We start from the raw sequence: 16,334 nt of genomic DNA on the forward strand, positions 1-16,334 counted from the left end.
AAGTACCAGTCAGGGAAAAAAAAAAAAAAAAAAAAAAAAAAAGGTGCATTCGTATGTACACTACGGGAGACGACGGCACAAGACGCAGCTGGACAAGGTACAAGCGGGTCAGGGGCTACAGTACGCGGGCCATGTCCGGATCTTGTTAGAGACATGCGGCCGTCTTCGGTGTCTTGGAGTCTTGGAGTGCTAACAGGTGGCGGGGACAAGATGCGTACTGCGGAGTCGCTGCTCTCAGTCGTACTTACTGAGAGGCTAGGTGTGGGTAGGTAGATGACGCTGACTGACGGGTCCCAGCTCCATTCCCCGTCCAGCATCTCCCATCTATCCGCGCCATCTCACACGCATCTCTCCCATCTCGGTCTCCTCCCATCTTGAAATCTTGCCATCTTGGGTACCTGGTCGTCCTATGACTCCACCCGCCAACTATCATGTACTCCGTACCTGCGCCGCAAAAGTGGGCTAACAACCAACCTTGGAAGTCTGTCGCTCACTTACTCATTCAATCAAGGTATCCATAACCTTCTATTCCAGAATCCAAGGTTCTTCAGGAACGGATACCATCATTCGTTCATTTCGGACAACGCACGTGCTCTGGGCGGGCGGAGGTTGGGAGGATCAATCGAAAGACGCACAATACCCCCGAGGGGCCCGATGAATCTGCAGCAATCGTCCGTCCGGCAGCTCTGGAACCGCCCACCGGAGGAGACTGACGGGTGCCCACCGACCATGCCCGCATGGCCTCCTCTTCACCGCGCCCTCCTCACCGCGAATTTGCTTGGAGGATGGAGGATGCAGCCAAGCGTGCGGAGGTTGTGGGAGGCTGGCAAAACATCAGCCAACCACTGCATGACTGGGCGCCTTTGCCTACCTTACTCCGTACTCCAGAGTACATATGCAGTCTCACGCAGGCCAAATACTGGCCCACGACTTGCTTTCTTCTTCCTGCTCGACAAGTCTGCGGGGGTTTGTGCAACCTGGATTGACTACTGATGATATTCCCGGGGGTCACAACATCTACAAAACACTACGGAATAGACCTTGACGAACTCTCCCTCTCCCTTGCTTGTCAGCTAAAGCCGTCCGGGACCGTCCACTCAACATCCAAGTTCCAATGCCCTCGGCAAGGCCCCTTGTCGAGCATCATACCTATCTGCCATTGTTTCCGCTATCAGCTTACTTACTCGCAAGACGCGACAATGGAGAACAACGATGGACAGACATAGCGACAGAACAAGGCATGCATTAACCACCCGTCCGGGCGGTTAAGCCTAAGCCATGCTAGGTCAAGGACCAAACCCACCCGCCAACCCGCCAACCCGCCAACCTTAGCCCAAAAGCCCAAGGACCAAACGAGTGAGAGTTCCTCCAGAGAAGGGCAAGGGGGGGCCACTGGAATGGCAGGGTGGCTGGGCAGGCCTGGCGCAGCCCGCTAGTTTCAACTCACAACAGAGATTCGCATTGCGGTTTCATGCTCTGGCCGTTCTTTGTACCACCAAAAAAAGACGGGAGTGCCCCCTTTCGTCTCGAAGCCGCCGGCCGTGCTCGGCCGCAATTCCTCCCTGCCCCGTACCTACAGCGTAAAGCCTCCAAGTCTAGAAGATAGTAGGCAGGCGAGCAAAGGGAATTTGCGTGTCTCATTATTTACTCGACTAACCAACTACCGCGGTTCAATAATGGCAATCTCTTTGTCTGCGTTCGGGACCAAGTGGTGAACAACGGTGGCCCTGACGCAAAACTCATTCTCCCAGGGGCTAGCATTTCTCCAATGGCCGCGACCGTCGTCCAGGACTCCAGCGATACGACCCTCCCCCCGTCCCGTCACTGTAACGCGCAGGCCATCATCATGCGCCGTATTTCCCCTTTTGCATACGACTTCTTCATGCTGCTACCGATCATCCATGCCCCTTCCCTTCCACATTCCTCTCAATTGCCCAGAGACGGTTGCGACGACGGTAGCGACGGCTGCCCACGCACCAAACACCCCAAGCTTTTAGGTAATCCGTCCGCACTTCGTATCTCTCGGCATCCGGCATCGTCAAAATCTGTGTAGGGTACTATACGTTCCAGCGTTCCCCCCTTCCTGTCCGTGATCGGGTCCGAGACCTCCGTGATGAAGAGCTTCAGGAACGGGGAGGGCAAGATGGCTCCTTAAAAAGAAATCCTGCTCACGGCCCGCCGCCAGACTATTGTCAGTGCCCCATCGCATTCCACCATTGACGGACACCGGTACCTGTCAAGCTCATGTCAGAAATTCCTCCAAACGGCGCCGCACCCGGTCGCCTCCTCCTCCTTGCCCCGTCTTCGCTGGGCTGGCGGCGCGCACAGTCGCTAATCGGGGGCACGGGGGGCGTCGGTGTCGGTGGGAGTGGATTGCGTGGTTACGTGGTTGCCCGCTACCTTGTGCTGCGAGCGATGCTACCTTACTCAGCACGTCAACCTGAGTTTTGGCACATTCCAACTTCGTTACCCCCGTGCCCCCCCCGCCCGTAGGGCCGGGTAGGCCCACTCTGCCTTTTTTTACTCCACTTTGCTCCGGTGCGGGAGATCGGCCGGACGGGAGACATGGAACTCGTGGTCCACTTTTTATCTACCTCCGAATTCACTTCCTCGCGCCGCCCCCGGGAAAGTTTCTTCATCGTCCGAAACTGAACAACCACGACGGTGAATGAGTGTGTTCTGCAACAACTGCAATAGCACGTAATGGGGGTCGCATCCCAATTTTACCATGACGATCGACCTCTTTTAATCTGTCACTGTTGCTTGTTTGTTCTGGGATTCGACATCAAAGCCGTAGATTTTCTGGCGGTAAAGTTTTACCATGACCCCCTGTTAGTACCGAGACCAACGACCACTCACCACGGTCCCGTCTTGTTTGCTTCCACATTGTGTGAATCATCCACGTTGAAGTTCCCAAACGCATTTCGCATTCCTCGTGATTTCACTCCGTAGAGTCACTATAAAATATGAGTGTGATTGAGGCGAACCATTCTAGACGAAAGATCAAACCACAATCGCCTTGACCCAAGGACGGTTCGTGAGTCTGTGGCAGCAACTTATCTCCTGTCTATGAGACTCATCCCAAACTCACCTCCGATGTACTGCACTGCAGTGAAGCTATTTCCGATACAAAGTGATCCACTAACCCGCCCATCCTTCCTTTCTATCCCATCTCCGATACACATTCACCACAGTAACCCACGCCGCCAGCGCCGCAAGGTCCCCAGTAGAAATACCCCCCATCTCCGGTATCTCTTTCCATAACCCATAATAGAGTTCCTCTCATCCCTCTAATTCCTTCCCATTCTCGCAAGCAGGCCAGTCAGTCAGTCACCAGTTGCCTGCCCAGTTTTCCTTTCTTGCTCTCCCCTTGCACACCATTCATGCCACTCACAATGGAACACAACAACAATCGCGAGGACAAGAAGTCCTTCAAGGGAAAGAAGCCCAACCGCAGACCAAGGGATAAACGGTCCACCTGCCGCCACTTCCTCGAGGGCCGCTGCACCTATGGCAGAGAAAACTGCAACTTCCCCCACAGAGACGAGGAGCTGCGGCCCGAGATGGTCGCGGCCGCGGCCCAGCAGGAGGAGGAAGTCGCGCTGGCGGAGGCAAGATATGATAATGCCGTCTACAGCAGCAATGTGACGTACAATGGCCTGTACGTCAACGGCCACTACGTCAACCACGGCCACTACGCCAACCACGGCGCGCACAACCACCATCAGCAGCACCAGCAAGCGCTGCCGCCGCCTCAGTGGATGGGATATCGCATCGCCAATCCCATGCCCAATACCCTGGGCCGGCCGACGTTCGACGGCACGCAGGAGGAGGCGACGTCGTACTTTGGCTCGCCGCTGCCGCCGTACGCTGGGCCCTCGAGCTACGCCGGACCCTCGCACCCGGTCCACCCGCCGCTGGGATACGGTGCCCCGGGACCCTACTACGCCCCACCGCACCAAGTCGTCCACGGAGGAGGACACGGCTACGGCTACGGCTACGTCGGACCCTCCTTCCCGCCCCCAGGCCTGCCCTTGCCCTTGCCCGGACAGCCGCCCGATCCCTTCGGCACGAACTGGCAACCCACCCACCGCCACCACCACCACCATCACCAGCCCGGACCCTTCGGCCCGCCTCCTGGCTTCGGTCCGGGTCCGTCAAACGCCCCCGCGCCCCCTCCGGGCTTCGAATCCGGACCGGGGGAGTACTCCATTCCCCCCTCCCCATCCCCTTCCCCTGGGCTTGAGCTCGCCCCTGCCGAGGACTCCTTCTCGCCGGCACCCGAGGAAGCCCCGGTGCCCAGTACCGCTCCTGCCGAGGTAGTCGCAGGAGCCCAGGACCCTAGTACCATACAATGCTGGTACGGTCTTGGCTGTAAGAGGCCGGGATGCCATTTCCGGCACGATGGCCCCGATGGGGGCGTCGTCAATGGGGAGGCTAGCGGCAGCGGCAGCGGGGACGACGTGAGCATGAGCGAGTCATCGGGCTCGCCCCCGCCCCGGAGCGAACAGTCCTCCGGAGCGGCCACACCTCAGTCGTCGCCACGGCAGCTACCTAATTCCGTTGCCGGCGATAGCAACCCTCCCTCCGTCGCCGGGGACGTCACCCCGCCTTCTGTTGCCGGTGATATCACCCCGTCTTCCTCCGACCATACCTCTGAGGAATACCCTGCGGAGGAGGGGGAGGAGGATGAGGAGGTGGTGGGTACAGAAAAGGAGACTCCCAAGGCGGAGTACCCCGAGGAGACTCCGCAATATGAGGAAGGAGAGCAGCTCTCCACCGCGGAGGAAACTCCAGAGGAGCTGCTCTCTGAGGAGCACTCCTCTCAAGAGGAGACAGTAGAGACTCTGACCTCCTCAGAGGAGAAGAAGGAAGAGGAGCAGGAGAACCCTACTGCTGCTGCTGCTGCCCAGCAGCCCGCCGCCAGACGCCCAGGGCCCTTGGTCATTGACGGACGAAGCGTGTATGGCTTGGGCTTGATGAAGGCTCAGGGCAAGCAGGAGTCTGTCTGAACTCCGCTTCCTCTCCTCTCTCCCGCCGGGTACAAAACTTGATGGTACTTGGAGTGGGAGCCCGATGAGCAATGAACATCGACCATGACCACGACAGACTTGATCAGGCGCATGGGAAGCAATCGATGACGTAAGACACGAAGTAGAGGCGTCATTGTTGAGATTGCTTTGAGCCTGGGAGCACGATAGGGCCTGATGGAACCTCACATTCTCTGGAACCTGTGCCGATATCAATATGATAGACAGACGAAGAGAAAAGAAAAAAGCAGTGGAAAAAGCCACAAAAAAAAAAAGTACGTGAGTAAGGCAGAAAAAAAGGCTAACGACAAACGGCGAGGAAAGGGTCATATTGATCTGGCCTCCAACAACACACGACCTCACGCCAGCCTGGCGACGAAGGCCGGCCATCTAACTCACGTCTAATGAGAAAATGGGTAAGACAGCCGGCCATCGTCTGGCGGTCGGTCGTGGACGGGGAAAAGAGAGGTCCCAACACAAGGACTTCGAAAACGACGACAATGATGAGCCTTCCTCTATGGCTTAACATCTTCGAGCGCATACCATAGAGGAAGGCCGATAAAAATGAAATGAGACGAGGCTCTCATGTAAAAGGGGTGTATAACTTTTGGGCGTCCCACAAGAGGGTTAAGTTATCCTGAGCGACCATCACCATTGTGCCGGCCAAAGGAACTCAAGACCTTACCCCGGGGCGACGACTTTCATAGATTGACTTGAAAAATTACGACAAATCGGCTTACGGTTGCATCCACGGCGTAAGTTGGTCACGATAGAAATAGGTAGAGCACAAAATTGATGTTTACGCTGAACTAAGAAAAAAAAGATATGCATTGATGTGACTCCCGATGTCAACGCTCTACACCCGACTCCATGCGCAAAGGGACGTCCTTGGAGCGTCCACTGGGTAATCTGTATTTTACAACGATCCTCATATCATTCGACCCTTCAAGCCCCGCCCCTCCCTCTCACAGCGCCAGTAACGGCTGCTGCTCCTCCGCTCGCCGCTGGTCTCCCCCGTGCGTTTCTCTCTCAGCTTCGTTCTCACCCTCTGTATCGTTGCGTCCTGAAGTCTCATTTGTCTCGTCATTATCCTGGGTTTCCATGTTGTTTTCAGCGTTAGCCGCAGCCTCAGCCGCAGCGGCAGCGGCAGCCTCCGCTTCTTCCCTTCTCTGACGCTCAGCGCGGGCTTCGGCTTCAAGATGAGCAATATGGCGCTCCGCAACACCTGGTGCAATACTAGCCAGGAAGAGAAGGCCAGCTCTCTCGAGCCGCCGCACTTGATCCATCAACCAGTTCGCATTATCGTGTCTGCGCTGAGCTACCAGCCTGGCAGCTGCTCGTGTTGGATCAGGTTGACCATCGCGTCCAACCACGGCCTGGTCGTCTCGGGGACGGACAGGCTCATTGACGTTATTCGGCGCAGCTAGGGGTAGCAAATTCTCCATATGACGTCTGACTGGTCCCACAGCCTGGTCAAAGTAATTGTTTAGAAGTCCAGTGTTCAGAACAAAGATGCTGATCGCGATTGAAATCACAGTGATCCACCTAGACCAGCCTGCATTGGGCGAAGTAAACCACCACACAAAGAGGGCAAGCCTAACCACCAGCCAAAAGTGCGGCCACACTTGCGCAATCAGCGGAGCGATACCTGGGTTGTTGGGGTGGGCAGGCACTGCTGCTGCGGCAGGCTGTCCCTGAGGCTGATGCATGGGCGGTTGCGCCTCAGGCTGGTGCTGTTGCACCTGGGGTTGAGGTTCTGCTTGGTGTGTTGGTTGCTGTTCTTCGTGATGGGGTGGTGGAGTCACAAATGCTCCTGGCCAGGCGACATGTTGAGGGCGACCTCGCATTCTCGCGAGCGCAGAGGCGGTTTGGTGGAGAGTTGAGGTTGTGTGAGGCTGCCCTCTCGGAGTGTAGTACGAGTCCGTGGCGTTGTTGATCAGTAGAGCACGAGGGCCTTGAGGCGAAGACAAAATGTACACTTCAGGACCGGACGGTGCTTGCTGTTGAGCGTTCGTAGAATGTCTGCTGCCGCCGCTGACTGAGCGAGCGGTAGGGTCAGGGGTAGGCCGTCTACTGCTGGCTCTGGATCCAGGGGTTGGGTAGTAAGGAGTAGTGACGCCAACAGAAGAGCCTCCATTGGCAAGGGATGTGCTCGAAGCGCTTCTCTGCATCGCGTTGGTCATGGCCAATGTTGCTTGGTTGCTGTCAGCTGCCCTCAAGATGGTCTGAACGTCAGCAGTGGACAGAGGGGTCGAGGTGCCTTGACTGCCAGGCTGCTGGACATTCAACTGGCCACCGAGGAAAGTCTCGTTGACCGTCACGCGATATGTCTGTCCGTTCGGCATGAGGCCCTCTCGCACATACGTGTGCCCGTCAGGATTGCTAAGCGGGCTGGCCCGTCCACGAGTGGGGTCCGCAGCATTGGGAACGGCCGCCGGTGTGTCGCCAACGCCGTGCATGCCCATGGATGCTCTCATAGCCTGATTCTGATTGATCTGCTGGTGAGCCATGGCCCTGTTCATGGCTTCGCGTTGAAGTCCGTTCATCCATGCCGTCATGCTCTGGTGCTGTTGCGCCTGCAGTTGCTGGAGCTGCTGCAGAGTCAAGTTCGCCGGTATTTGAGGTGGTGCCGGGAATGGCATAGGGTTCGACGTCGGATGGAGAGGTGTTCGTCTGGTGAAGGCCGCAGCCGTAGGCTGACTGCCATGGTGATGGACGTGTTGAGGCTGGCCGGTGGTGCCAAAAGGGCTTGGGAAATGAGCAGTGGGCGGCGCTGGGCTCGACCCTCGAGCAAGTGCCGGTGTCGGAGTCGTGGAACGGTGCGGTTCTGCAACGTCTCGAAGCACGAGGTGAATCGTCTGCTGATCGGTAGTGCGGATCTGTCCCCAAGTCAGTCAACGATGATGTGCAATTGTCAGCAGAGCAGGGGAACTCACGACTTCTTCACCGAGGACAGTCAGGAGAGTGTCCCCATCCTGCGCCAAAGGTCGGCCCCGGTAGATCAATCGCTGCTGGGCATCGGTCGGCTTGAGAGGAAGCGCTTGTCGGATTTTCTCCTTGAGCTGTCGAACCGTCGTGGTGGCGGCGAGACCAGGGAAAACCAAGGGTCGGCTAGACGTGGCAGCGGTGGATGGCGACAAGACCTGCAGGTTTACGGACAGGTGTTCAGAAGTAGCCTCTGGCGCAGAGGGCGCGGTGGAAGACGAGGCTTCAGAAGCCATGATGAGGCCTATCGGTCATGCCACGCAGAGCGCGACGCGGCAGCTTCGTCTGATCGTCCACGGGAAAGGAGTGGTGGTGTATGCGCAAGGAGACGATGCTCATGTCACCGTGTCGTTCGCAGACGGGGAAATTTAGGACATGTGTTGCTCTCCGACTGCAGACTCTCCAGCTCAGGTACGGACCCGCTGGCCTCACTAAAAACGTGGGTACGTAGTCCGTCCCTGGGACCCGGAAGGCCCGATCCATGCACGTTGTCCCAATCGGGCGGGTGGTGACAGCCCGATTATGTAAGCCGGAAGATGGGATGCATCTGATCCTCAGTCACATTGAGGGAAGGGAGGTATGCATTACCTGGAACTTACCTACCGGTGTTCATTTTTGGTAGTCTTACCTACCTGTTACTCTGATTTCTATGTGATTGACATGTTTTCCTATGAAGATGTGTATGTGAAAACGAGCAGTGTCACTAACAGTGGAGAAAGTGATGCATCAAAAGGGTCAGCAAGGCCACGGTCACAGAGACGCAAGAGTTTCAATAAATCTCATTCCTATGCCCAAGTGACTAACCCAGGGTAGGCAAATATGATGAGGAAGTCGGGGAGTTGAGTCTCTCGAGCTTCAGACGCACAAGGAACAATCGAGACCTGTCAGAGATGGACAACTTCAGTGATTCTTCTTCTAAGAGGCTGGTGGCTTACGAGTTCGAGGTAAATGCAGCCTTGATGACTCTATCCCCCTATTGCTTCGGAACAATCCTCTCAACACAGCCGGGCCTTGAAAAGGTGAAATGACGCTTCTCGGCTTCCAGCATTTTTTTTATGCTCAAAGTTCAAATGCATCATTCAGAGGACGTTGCTGCTAGTTTCCCAAACGAGACTAGCGCAACTGGATGGTTCGTGCTGCGTCATCCCAAAGCTGCTGCCGAGCTGCAAGATCTTATCGCAAGACGCCTGCTCATCCAAACTGTCATCGTCTGGCCCATTTGCTCGTCCCCGCAAACCCAGCCAAAAGCCCTGTGGCCCCAAACAATCGCAAATTTCCTCGATTGAGGTCCCAGTCGCATCATGGCTACACTGTACGCTCGTCAGAGCCAGCTACGGGCCACCAACCTCTTCTCTCTCCACGGCCCCTGCGCCTCGACCCGATTCTTCTCCCAGCAGCAGCAGCGCCCTCGCTTCTCCTCCCGCCTGCGGCACGCCCTCAACAACAGCAAAGTGCAGTGGTACCAGATCCCCGTCGGCCTTGGCATTGGCTTCCTGGGCCTGGTTCAGTTCTACAAGGTCTCGACGCGCGAGCGCGAGAAGCAGGAGAGGGACGACGTCCAGGATGGCGCGCCGCCCAAGAAGCGCGCAAAAATCAGGCCCGACGGACCATGGCAGGTCCAGGTCATGTCGACGCTGCCCTTGAAGGCGATTTCGAGGCTCTGGGGTCGCTTCAACGAATTGACTATCCCCTATTACCTTCGTGTTCCCGGTTTCAAGCTCTACTCATGGATCTTTGGCGTCAAGTAAAGTCTCTCGAAGAGTCCGAGTCTGGCGTCATTACATGCTAACCTACCTTGACAGCTTGAACGAAGTCGCCGAACCCGATTTGCGAACATACCCGAACCTTGCCTCATTCTTCTACCGCCAACTTAAGCCCGGTTCCCGTCCCCTCCACCCAGACTCCAACGCCCTGCTCTCCCCCTCTGATGGTCGCGTCTTGCAATACGGCCAGATTGAAGGCGGAGATATCGAGCAGGTCAAGGGCATGACCTACAGCATCGACGCACTCCTCGGCAAGAACACTCCCACATCAAGTATCGCAAGCGGATGGTCCACGCCTCAGGAAGCCGAGGCGGACAAGGCCAACATCTCCCCCAACGAGGACCTCGTAAAGACGGATGAGGAATTCGCACGCGTCAATGGCATCTCCTACACTGTGCCCAGCCTCCTTTCGGGCGCCGCCATGTCGGTGCGCAGGGGTTCCCTCAAAGACGAGTCCGTCGAACCACCCTCGCCTTCTGCCGTCTCCGAGGTTCGCGCCGACCTCGCCCTCGGCGAGAAGCCCTGGTACGACCTGATCTCGCCGGACAACAAGACGTCGCTGTACTACGCCGTCATCTACCTCGCCCCTGGAGACTACCACCGCTTCCACTCGCCCGCCAACTGGGTCGTCGAACGCCGCCGTCACTTTGCCGGCGAGCTCTATAGCGTCTCCCCTTACCTTCAGCGCACGCTGCCCGGTCTCTTCACCCTCAACGAGCGCGTCGTTCTTCTCGGCCGCTGGCGCTACGGATTCTTCAGCTACGTCCCCGTCGGTGCCACCAACGTGGGATCCATCAAGATTAACTTTGATCGTGAGCTGCGCACCAACAGCTTGACCACGGATACGGCGGCCGATCGTGCTGCGGAGGAGGCTGCAGCCCGCGGTGAGCCCTACACGGGCTTCGCCGAGGCGACGTATGCCTCGGCCAGTCCTGTGCTCGGTGGCCATGCACTGCGGAGAGGTGAGGAGATGGGTGGTTTCCAGCTGGGTAGCACCATTGTGCTGGTTTTTGAGGCGCCGACCGAGGGCAAGACGCCGGATGACAAGTCTGGCTGGAGATGGGCTGTTGAAAAGGGCCAGACGGTCAGAATGGGCCAGGCATTGGGATTTATTGAAGAAGAATGAAAAATAAGATGTCTTTTGTCTGAATAGGACGGATGTCCATGTACACATATATACACCAATCGATTTAGAGCATCGTCATGAACAACACAAACGGAGAGCTCATTTTATCTTGTTTTCGTAGTCTCGCACTGCCGGCGCCACGGAGCGTTACTATCCATGGATGTCAGCAGAGCTTTCTGACGTCCCCAAACGTGGTTTGAATCCCGTCAGCGCATGGTGCATGGTGTCAGACGCTTATTTCGAATCGGCGGATTCAATTGGCTTCCGTCAGCGTGGCGCCGATCCCGTCTCACTTACATGGCACTTTTCATTCCGAAAGGATCTGAGAGACGACGACAAACAATTGTTTTACAATCATTTCAATGCATCAAATTCATTCCAAAAGTCCATCGCTAAAGATTGTCTAAGTAGCCAAACAGCGGGCCAAAAAAACTCCAGCAGATGCAGCTTTATATGTGTGTGTCTTTTCCTCCACTGACTTTCTACGCTCTAAAACCTCTCGGGGTGGTGTGTTTGTCTCTAGGCGTCACATTCGATGCTGCGCCTTAAGAGCTGAAGGTCTTGAAGATCTCCTCAATGGGCTTGAACTCCTTGGGACCAGCCTCGCCCGTCTTGCCGCCAAAGACGAGCTGGGCGTTGAGCTTCCAGCTGGCGGGGACCTTCCACTCGGCAGCGACCTGCTGGTCGACGAGCGGGTTGTAGTGCTGCAGGTTGGCGCCGAGACCCTCTGCCTCGAGGGCGGTCCAGATGGCGAACTGGAGCATGCCGTCGGACTGGTTGGCCCAGATGGGGAAGCGGTCGGCGTAGAGGGCGAACTTCTCCTGCATGCCGTTGACGACGTCCTGGTCCTCGAAGAAGAGGACGGAGCCGGCGGCGGCCTTGAACATGTTGAGCTTGCCGCTGGTGGACTCCCACTGCTCGGCGGGGACGATGGCCTTGAGGACGGAGAGGGCAATGTCCCAGAACTTCTCGTGCTCTGCGCCGTGAAGGACGACGACGCGGTTGGACTGGGAGTTGAAGGAGGAGGGGACGTGGGCGAGGGCGGTCTTTACGATTTCGTCGACGCGGGCGGTCTCGATGGGGAGGGTCTTGGAGAGGGGGTAGTAGGTGCGGCGGGCCTTGACGGCGTCGAGGATGAGGTTTGCGCTGGGGGCGGACATTTTGGCGGTTGTTGATGTAAAGGTTCTGAGGGACGGTTGTTGTTTGGTTGTGATGTTGGTGGTGAGAGGACGGACGGTGGAAAGTCTCTTTGTTGCTTGGATTGCTGTTCTGGTGATGCTGATCATGGTTCTTCTCTCTCTTAGATCTTTGGGATGGGGGAGGGCGTCTCGATGGGTTATATACCGAGGGGGAGGAGGGGGGGGGAATGGGAACCACAATAGCTACGGAGTATCCGTACGGACGCTAGGTACGGATACCTTTCCCATCCCGCCTTTGGATTTCTCCCGGAAAGCGTCTCAGAACCCGTTGGAAACCTCTCCCTCCATCCCTCGCACCCCTACTCCCCCACATCGACAGCAACGCCTAGCAACCACAGCAAGCAGCACTGCAGTAGCAAGCAAGCAAGCAAGCAGGTGCGCCAAACAGCTACACTACAAGCCCAAGGTCCCCGCTTCTCTGCCCCTCCATGCCATGGATCAGGGCGTCCCGATCATCAGATGGGGGCTCCATCCCCTGACTGAGGTGCTCGAGCGTCAAAGGCGTGCTTTGGAGGGACGGGGACCCGGCCGCTGAGCAAATGGTGTGGTAATCAAGCGTGTACTGGATTACCAATGGCACCCAATGATATCCAGCTGGGGCCAGTCACCAACATGATGTACCTTTACCTGGGACTAAGAGATCAAGACTGGCATAGCTGGCAAGGAGTCGATAGCGCAGAAAGGCTCCGGCGCTGAAGCGGAAATTTTTTCTGATTCCAATGGCCGACGGCGAGTCACATTTCGCTGCAGAATCGCATTTCTTTGTCATGTCACTCAACACATAAACTAGGCCGTATCGGGGAAGTTTGGAGGATGATTAAGCGGGCGGTACACGGATACGGAGTACTCAATTGACATCATTCCGTTGGCGGGGTACCTTTTGCATTTTTACCCCCGCGGAAACCTCATAAAGACAGCGCGGTAGGTACATACATACGCAGTACATAATGTAGGTGTTCACGACTCGATAATAGTTGGCCTTCTTACTCGCCAATTTTCATTATGTGTGCTAGCTACCGGTATTGAAAGACAATATTTTACGGGGTTTCCCTGGAGTAAGGTGCCTTATTGCTCGTTGTTAGCCAAAGTGGAAGAAGGGAACATGTCGTGGTTCGGGTTCCCGATATCCTCGGGAATCGGGGAACGATGCAGATACATCCACCGCGCGGGAATTGCATACGGATACACAGTAGAGGGAGAAAAAGCCCACGCGGCATGCGCCACGCCTCTCATGAAAATTCTAGAATAATGATAGACTACAGATACATCACACTACGAATGCATAGGTCCCCATCCAGCTCTACATAGTCCCCATGCAGGCGGTGAAGAATAGACCGGGGAGGAGACAACATTGGGGGCTAAAACAAGCCTCCTGGATAGCTTGCTAGCTTCCCCCAAGCATTTCCAATCTACCGCGCGTGTGTCTGTCATTCTCGTCTTCCTGATCGTCCGACCATCTTAGGTCTGTTTGTTTGCTTGCTGAGGGAATGAACACGTACAGAGAAATGCATAGCGATGCGCCTGCTCCTGCGCCTTTCCCGCGCGTCCAAGACTCGAAGCTCGCGGCCGACCTGCTCTAAGAAGGTATCCACAAGCACCCAGACCGGATCCTGCAGCAACACCAAGGCGCATCCAGAAGTCGCCGCATTTCATCCGAGACCCCTTCTCCCAAGTTCCCGCGCGGGTCGGGTAACTAACGACAACCGTTGACCGTGTAGTTCACCATCCGTGTCTCCAACGTCGCGGCGCGGTTGAAAGTAGAATGACAAACCAGCACGCCTGATTATCAATTCTGCAAAGAATTCACAGCGGCATCTGTGCCATTTGGTCCCTCTTTCGACGACATGTTCGCACTGATTCAGAGTATTGGGGCGCATCGATCAAACAAGCAAAGCTATCCTGAACGCAGAAGCACAGGGCCCCCCACCCACACTTACACACACCCGCGCGATGACAAGCAGCTGAATAAGCCAAAGGCCCCCTCCGATCCATAACCGCGCGCGAGAACCCACCCCGCCAGACCTACTCCCGCCAGCCCAGTACCAGCGCGTCCCGTTCGTTGCGCGGGTGACGGAGTACTCCACAAGGTACGAAGTACGGATATTCCACATGAAGAGTATGCGACCGGGAGTTTGTGTCCACCTCTATCTCCACTTCGGAGGTTGAGTGGTTGGTCGCCCTCTCCCACGGAAGGGAACATGCCCGGCGCAAAAAAAAGGTTTCGGGCTTCCGTTGTGAAGCACGGCGCATGCCCGTGTCTACCGTCTCTTTGCCAAGAATTAGAGAGTTGGGTCCCGGGACCTGTCAGCACCGGCACAAGCACTTTTCGCTGGCGGTACCGGATGTTGAAGTTGCTGTTCGGCAGGTGGCGATATTTCAGAAGGACAAGTCCGTTCCGGGGCGGGGGGGACGGAAATACGGAATTACACTCCCGTTCGGGGGTCACGGATTTATGCACTGGGTATTTCCCAGCAAAGTCCATATGTACTGGCGACAACAATCTTTGCTGAGCGGTGTGCCAAAAAGGAACGTTTGGTTGCCATCACAAGTTCTTTCATGATAGTAGCATTTGAGGGGATATCTACATTGGCCAACGGAGGAGAATCCGCCAGACGGTTGCCGTTCTGTAGATCGTCGCGGGCCGACCAGTATGTCGATAGGGGCCGTGGTTGTAGATAGTATGTTCGGTGCGATGGGTTTGAACGGGGAAGAAGAAGGTCATCTCCATAAACTCACCAAAATAGAATAAGTAGTTAGTCATTTTTCTTCCCTATAACGTTCGCTCGTATTCGTCCACGAACGTATTACATCTACTGCGTGCGGATGGGTAGAAGAGAGAAAGGTGATATACTCGACACGACCTTAGTACCTTGTAAGGAGGAATCTCTAGGTGGAAGCTTCATGGACATGAACGTTTGTGAATGGAAGAAAACAAGCTTGGCATAGGTCTCCCGCGCCGAGAGAACTCCGCATCGAGATGCTTTCTGTGCTCTCGCCGTGAAGCTGTAGAGCAAGGGATACAGGGTATAAGAGAAGGCAGTCAGGGAATGTCAGACACGGGTATGCAGGCATAAGTGAGGTAAACCCCACCTACTCACCATAAGGTACTTCACAGAGCAAATTGTACGCTACCCTTCCTTTGGTTATAGGGAATTTGATAATTGCTGTAAATCTTTTCCTATTTGTTAAGAGAGTCTCAATGAAAGAAAGTCTTGATATTTCTTCTCCGAGGTCACTGGTATGAAAGAACAGGCTGCTTCTGAAGGCTCTTAGATATTTTAGCGATATGCTCTTATAGCTATCTACCCTAAGGTCTTTATAATAAATACGTAGATTGATACCTATGAAATTGATCATGGATTTCTTTGAGAAGAAAGGCATTTTCGTCAAAAGCCTTGTTACTGTTCTTCTTTTAGGCATCCTTGGTGGGTTCTCTTGGTATTTCCACTTATGACACTGATCTCACTTACACGGGAGCACCTACTAACATCCTTCTAACCAGCCCAGCCATATACCTCGATAAAGGGCGCCTAGGAACGGTATAATTAGAGCCGTTTACTCAGTTAAACATACTCTTACCCCTAGGGGTATACCTGAATGTACTAAAAGACATCAATGGCGAGCCTCTATCTATCTTGCCAACCTGGCTAGACATCATCGATGATTGCATTCGAAAGTTAGGTAGCCTCACAGTCGTTCATAAGAGAACAACAGCCTACCTTGCTATACCAGTGAAGTAGTGATTACCTAGTCACCACCGACACTTCTTACTCATGGCCTTGTGAAGTCTCACGAACCTCCTGAACTTTTAGTATGTTAAACAGTTTTGTGTTAATGCTACAGTGAAAGCCATCGCCTATACTACATACATGCCACAGACGCTGCGACTAACAACGCCCAAGGTAAAGCAATCCAATGAATGCCTTGTTTGAAAACCCATTTTGACTCCCGTCAACACCATCATGTCGTAGTTGACAAGAAAAAGAGAAAAAAACCCTGTCTCGCAACAGCCCAATGTCTTTTATGGTTGTCAGAAATCATGTCCCTTAGTCCGCCCGAAACGCCGTCTAGGTTTGTGCCCATTTTGTTATGAGGTTGCATCCCTCTCCATATCCCCCATGCTCTTAATATGTTTCGGGTGTCATTGACCTTTTTTGTATTTTTTGTCGCCATGCGCGGCTGTTGGCATTTAATCTCTTACGTCCGATGAGACCGAAGCCGTTTTTATGTC

General features: G+C 55.1%; 4 protein-coding genes across 4 annotated transcripts; 1 reads left to right on the forward strand and 3 right to left on the reverse strand.

The window, feature by feature from the left end:
• Nucleotides 1–2,931: 2,931 nt before the first annotated feature.
• BDZ83DRAFT_625612 (uncharacterized protein) lies at nt 2,932–4,082 on the reverse strand (the record flags this gene model as incomplete). The annotated part of the gene is made up of 1 exon (XM_060508500.1): nt 2,932–4,082. A coding segment is annotated over exon 1 (395 nt), but the record flags the coding sequence as incomplete, so codon positions are not given.
• Nucleotides 4,083–5,812: 1,730 nt separating this feature from the next.
• On the reverse strand, nt 5,813–8,399 carry BDZ83DRAFT_701692 (uncharacterized protein). Its single transcript, XM_060511444.1, has 2 exons — nt 7,967–8,399; nt 5,813–7,909 (listed from the first exon to the last, which is right to left on the reverse strand). Exons 1-2 carry the CDS (start codon nt 8,249–8,251, stop codon nt 5,996–5,998), a joined length of 2,199 nt encoding a protein of 732 aa, XP_060363824.1. The 5' UTR covers nt 8,252–8,399; the 3' UTR covers nt 5,813–5,995.
• A 917-nt stretch (nt 8,400–9,316) lies between these two features.
• BDZ83DRAFT_580190 (phosphatidylserine decarboxylase) lies at nt 9,317–10,904 on the forward strand (the record flags this gene model as incomplete). Its single annotated transcript, XM_060505325.1, has 2 exons — nt 9,317–9,759; nt 9,818–10,904. 2 exons carry the CDS (start codon nt 9,317–9,319, stop codon nt 10,902–10,904), a joined length of 1,530 nt encoding a protein of 509 aa, XP_060363825.1.
• Nucleotides 10,905–11,449: 545 nt separating this feature from the next.
• On the reverse strand, nt 11,450–12,064 carry BDZ83DRAFT_580167 (nitroreductase; the record flags this gene model as incomplete). The annotated part of the gene is made up of 1 exon (XM_060505319.1): nt 11,450–12,064. The coding sequence occupies one exon, from the start codon at nt 12,062–12,064 to the stop codon at nt 11,450–11,452; it is 615 nt and encodes a 204-aa protein (XP_060363826.1).
• Between the last annotated feature and the right edge of the window lie 4,270 nt (nt 12,065–16,334).

The sequence above is a fragment of the Colletotrichum acutatum genome (genome assembly GCF_030867785.1).
Source record: "Colletotrichum acutatum strain CBS 112980 chromosome Unknown BDZ83scaffold_61, whole genome shotgun sequence".
Lineage (NCBI taxonomy): Eukaryota > Fungi > Ascomycota > Sordariomycetes > Glomerellales > Glomerellaceae > Colletotrichum > Colletotrichum acutatum.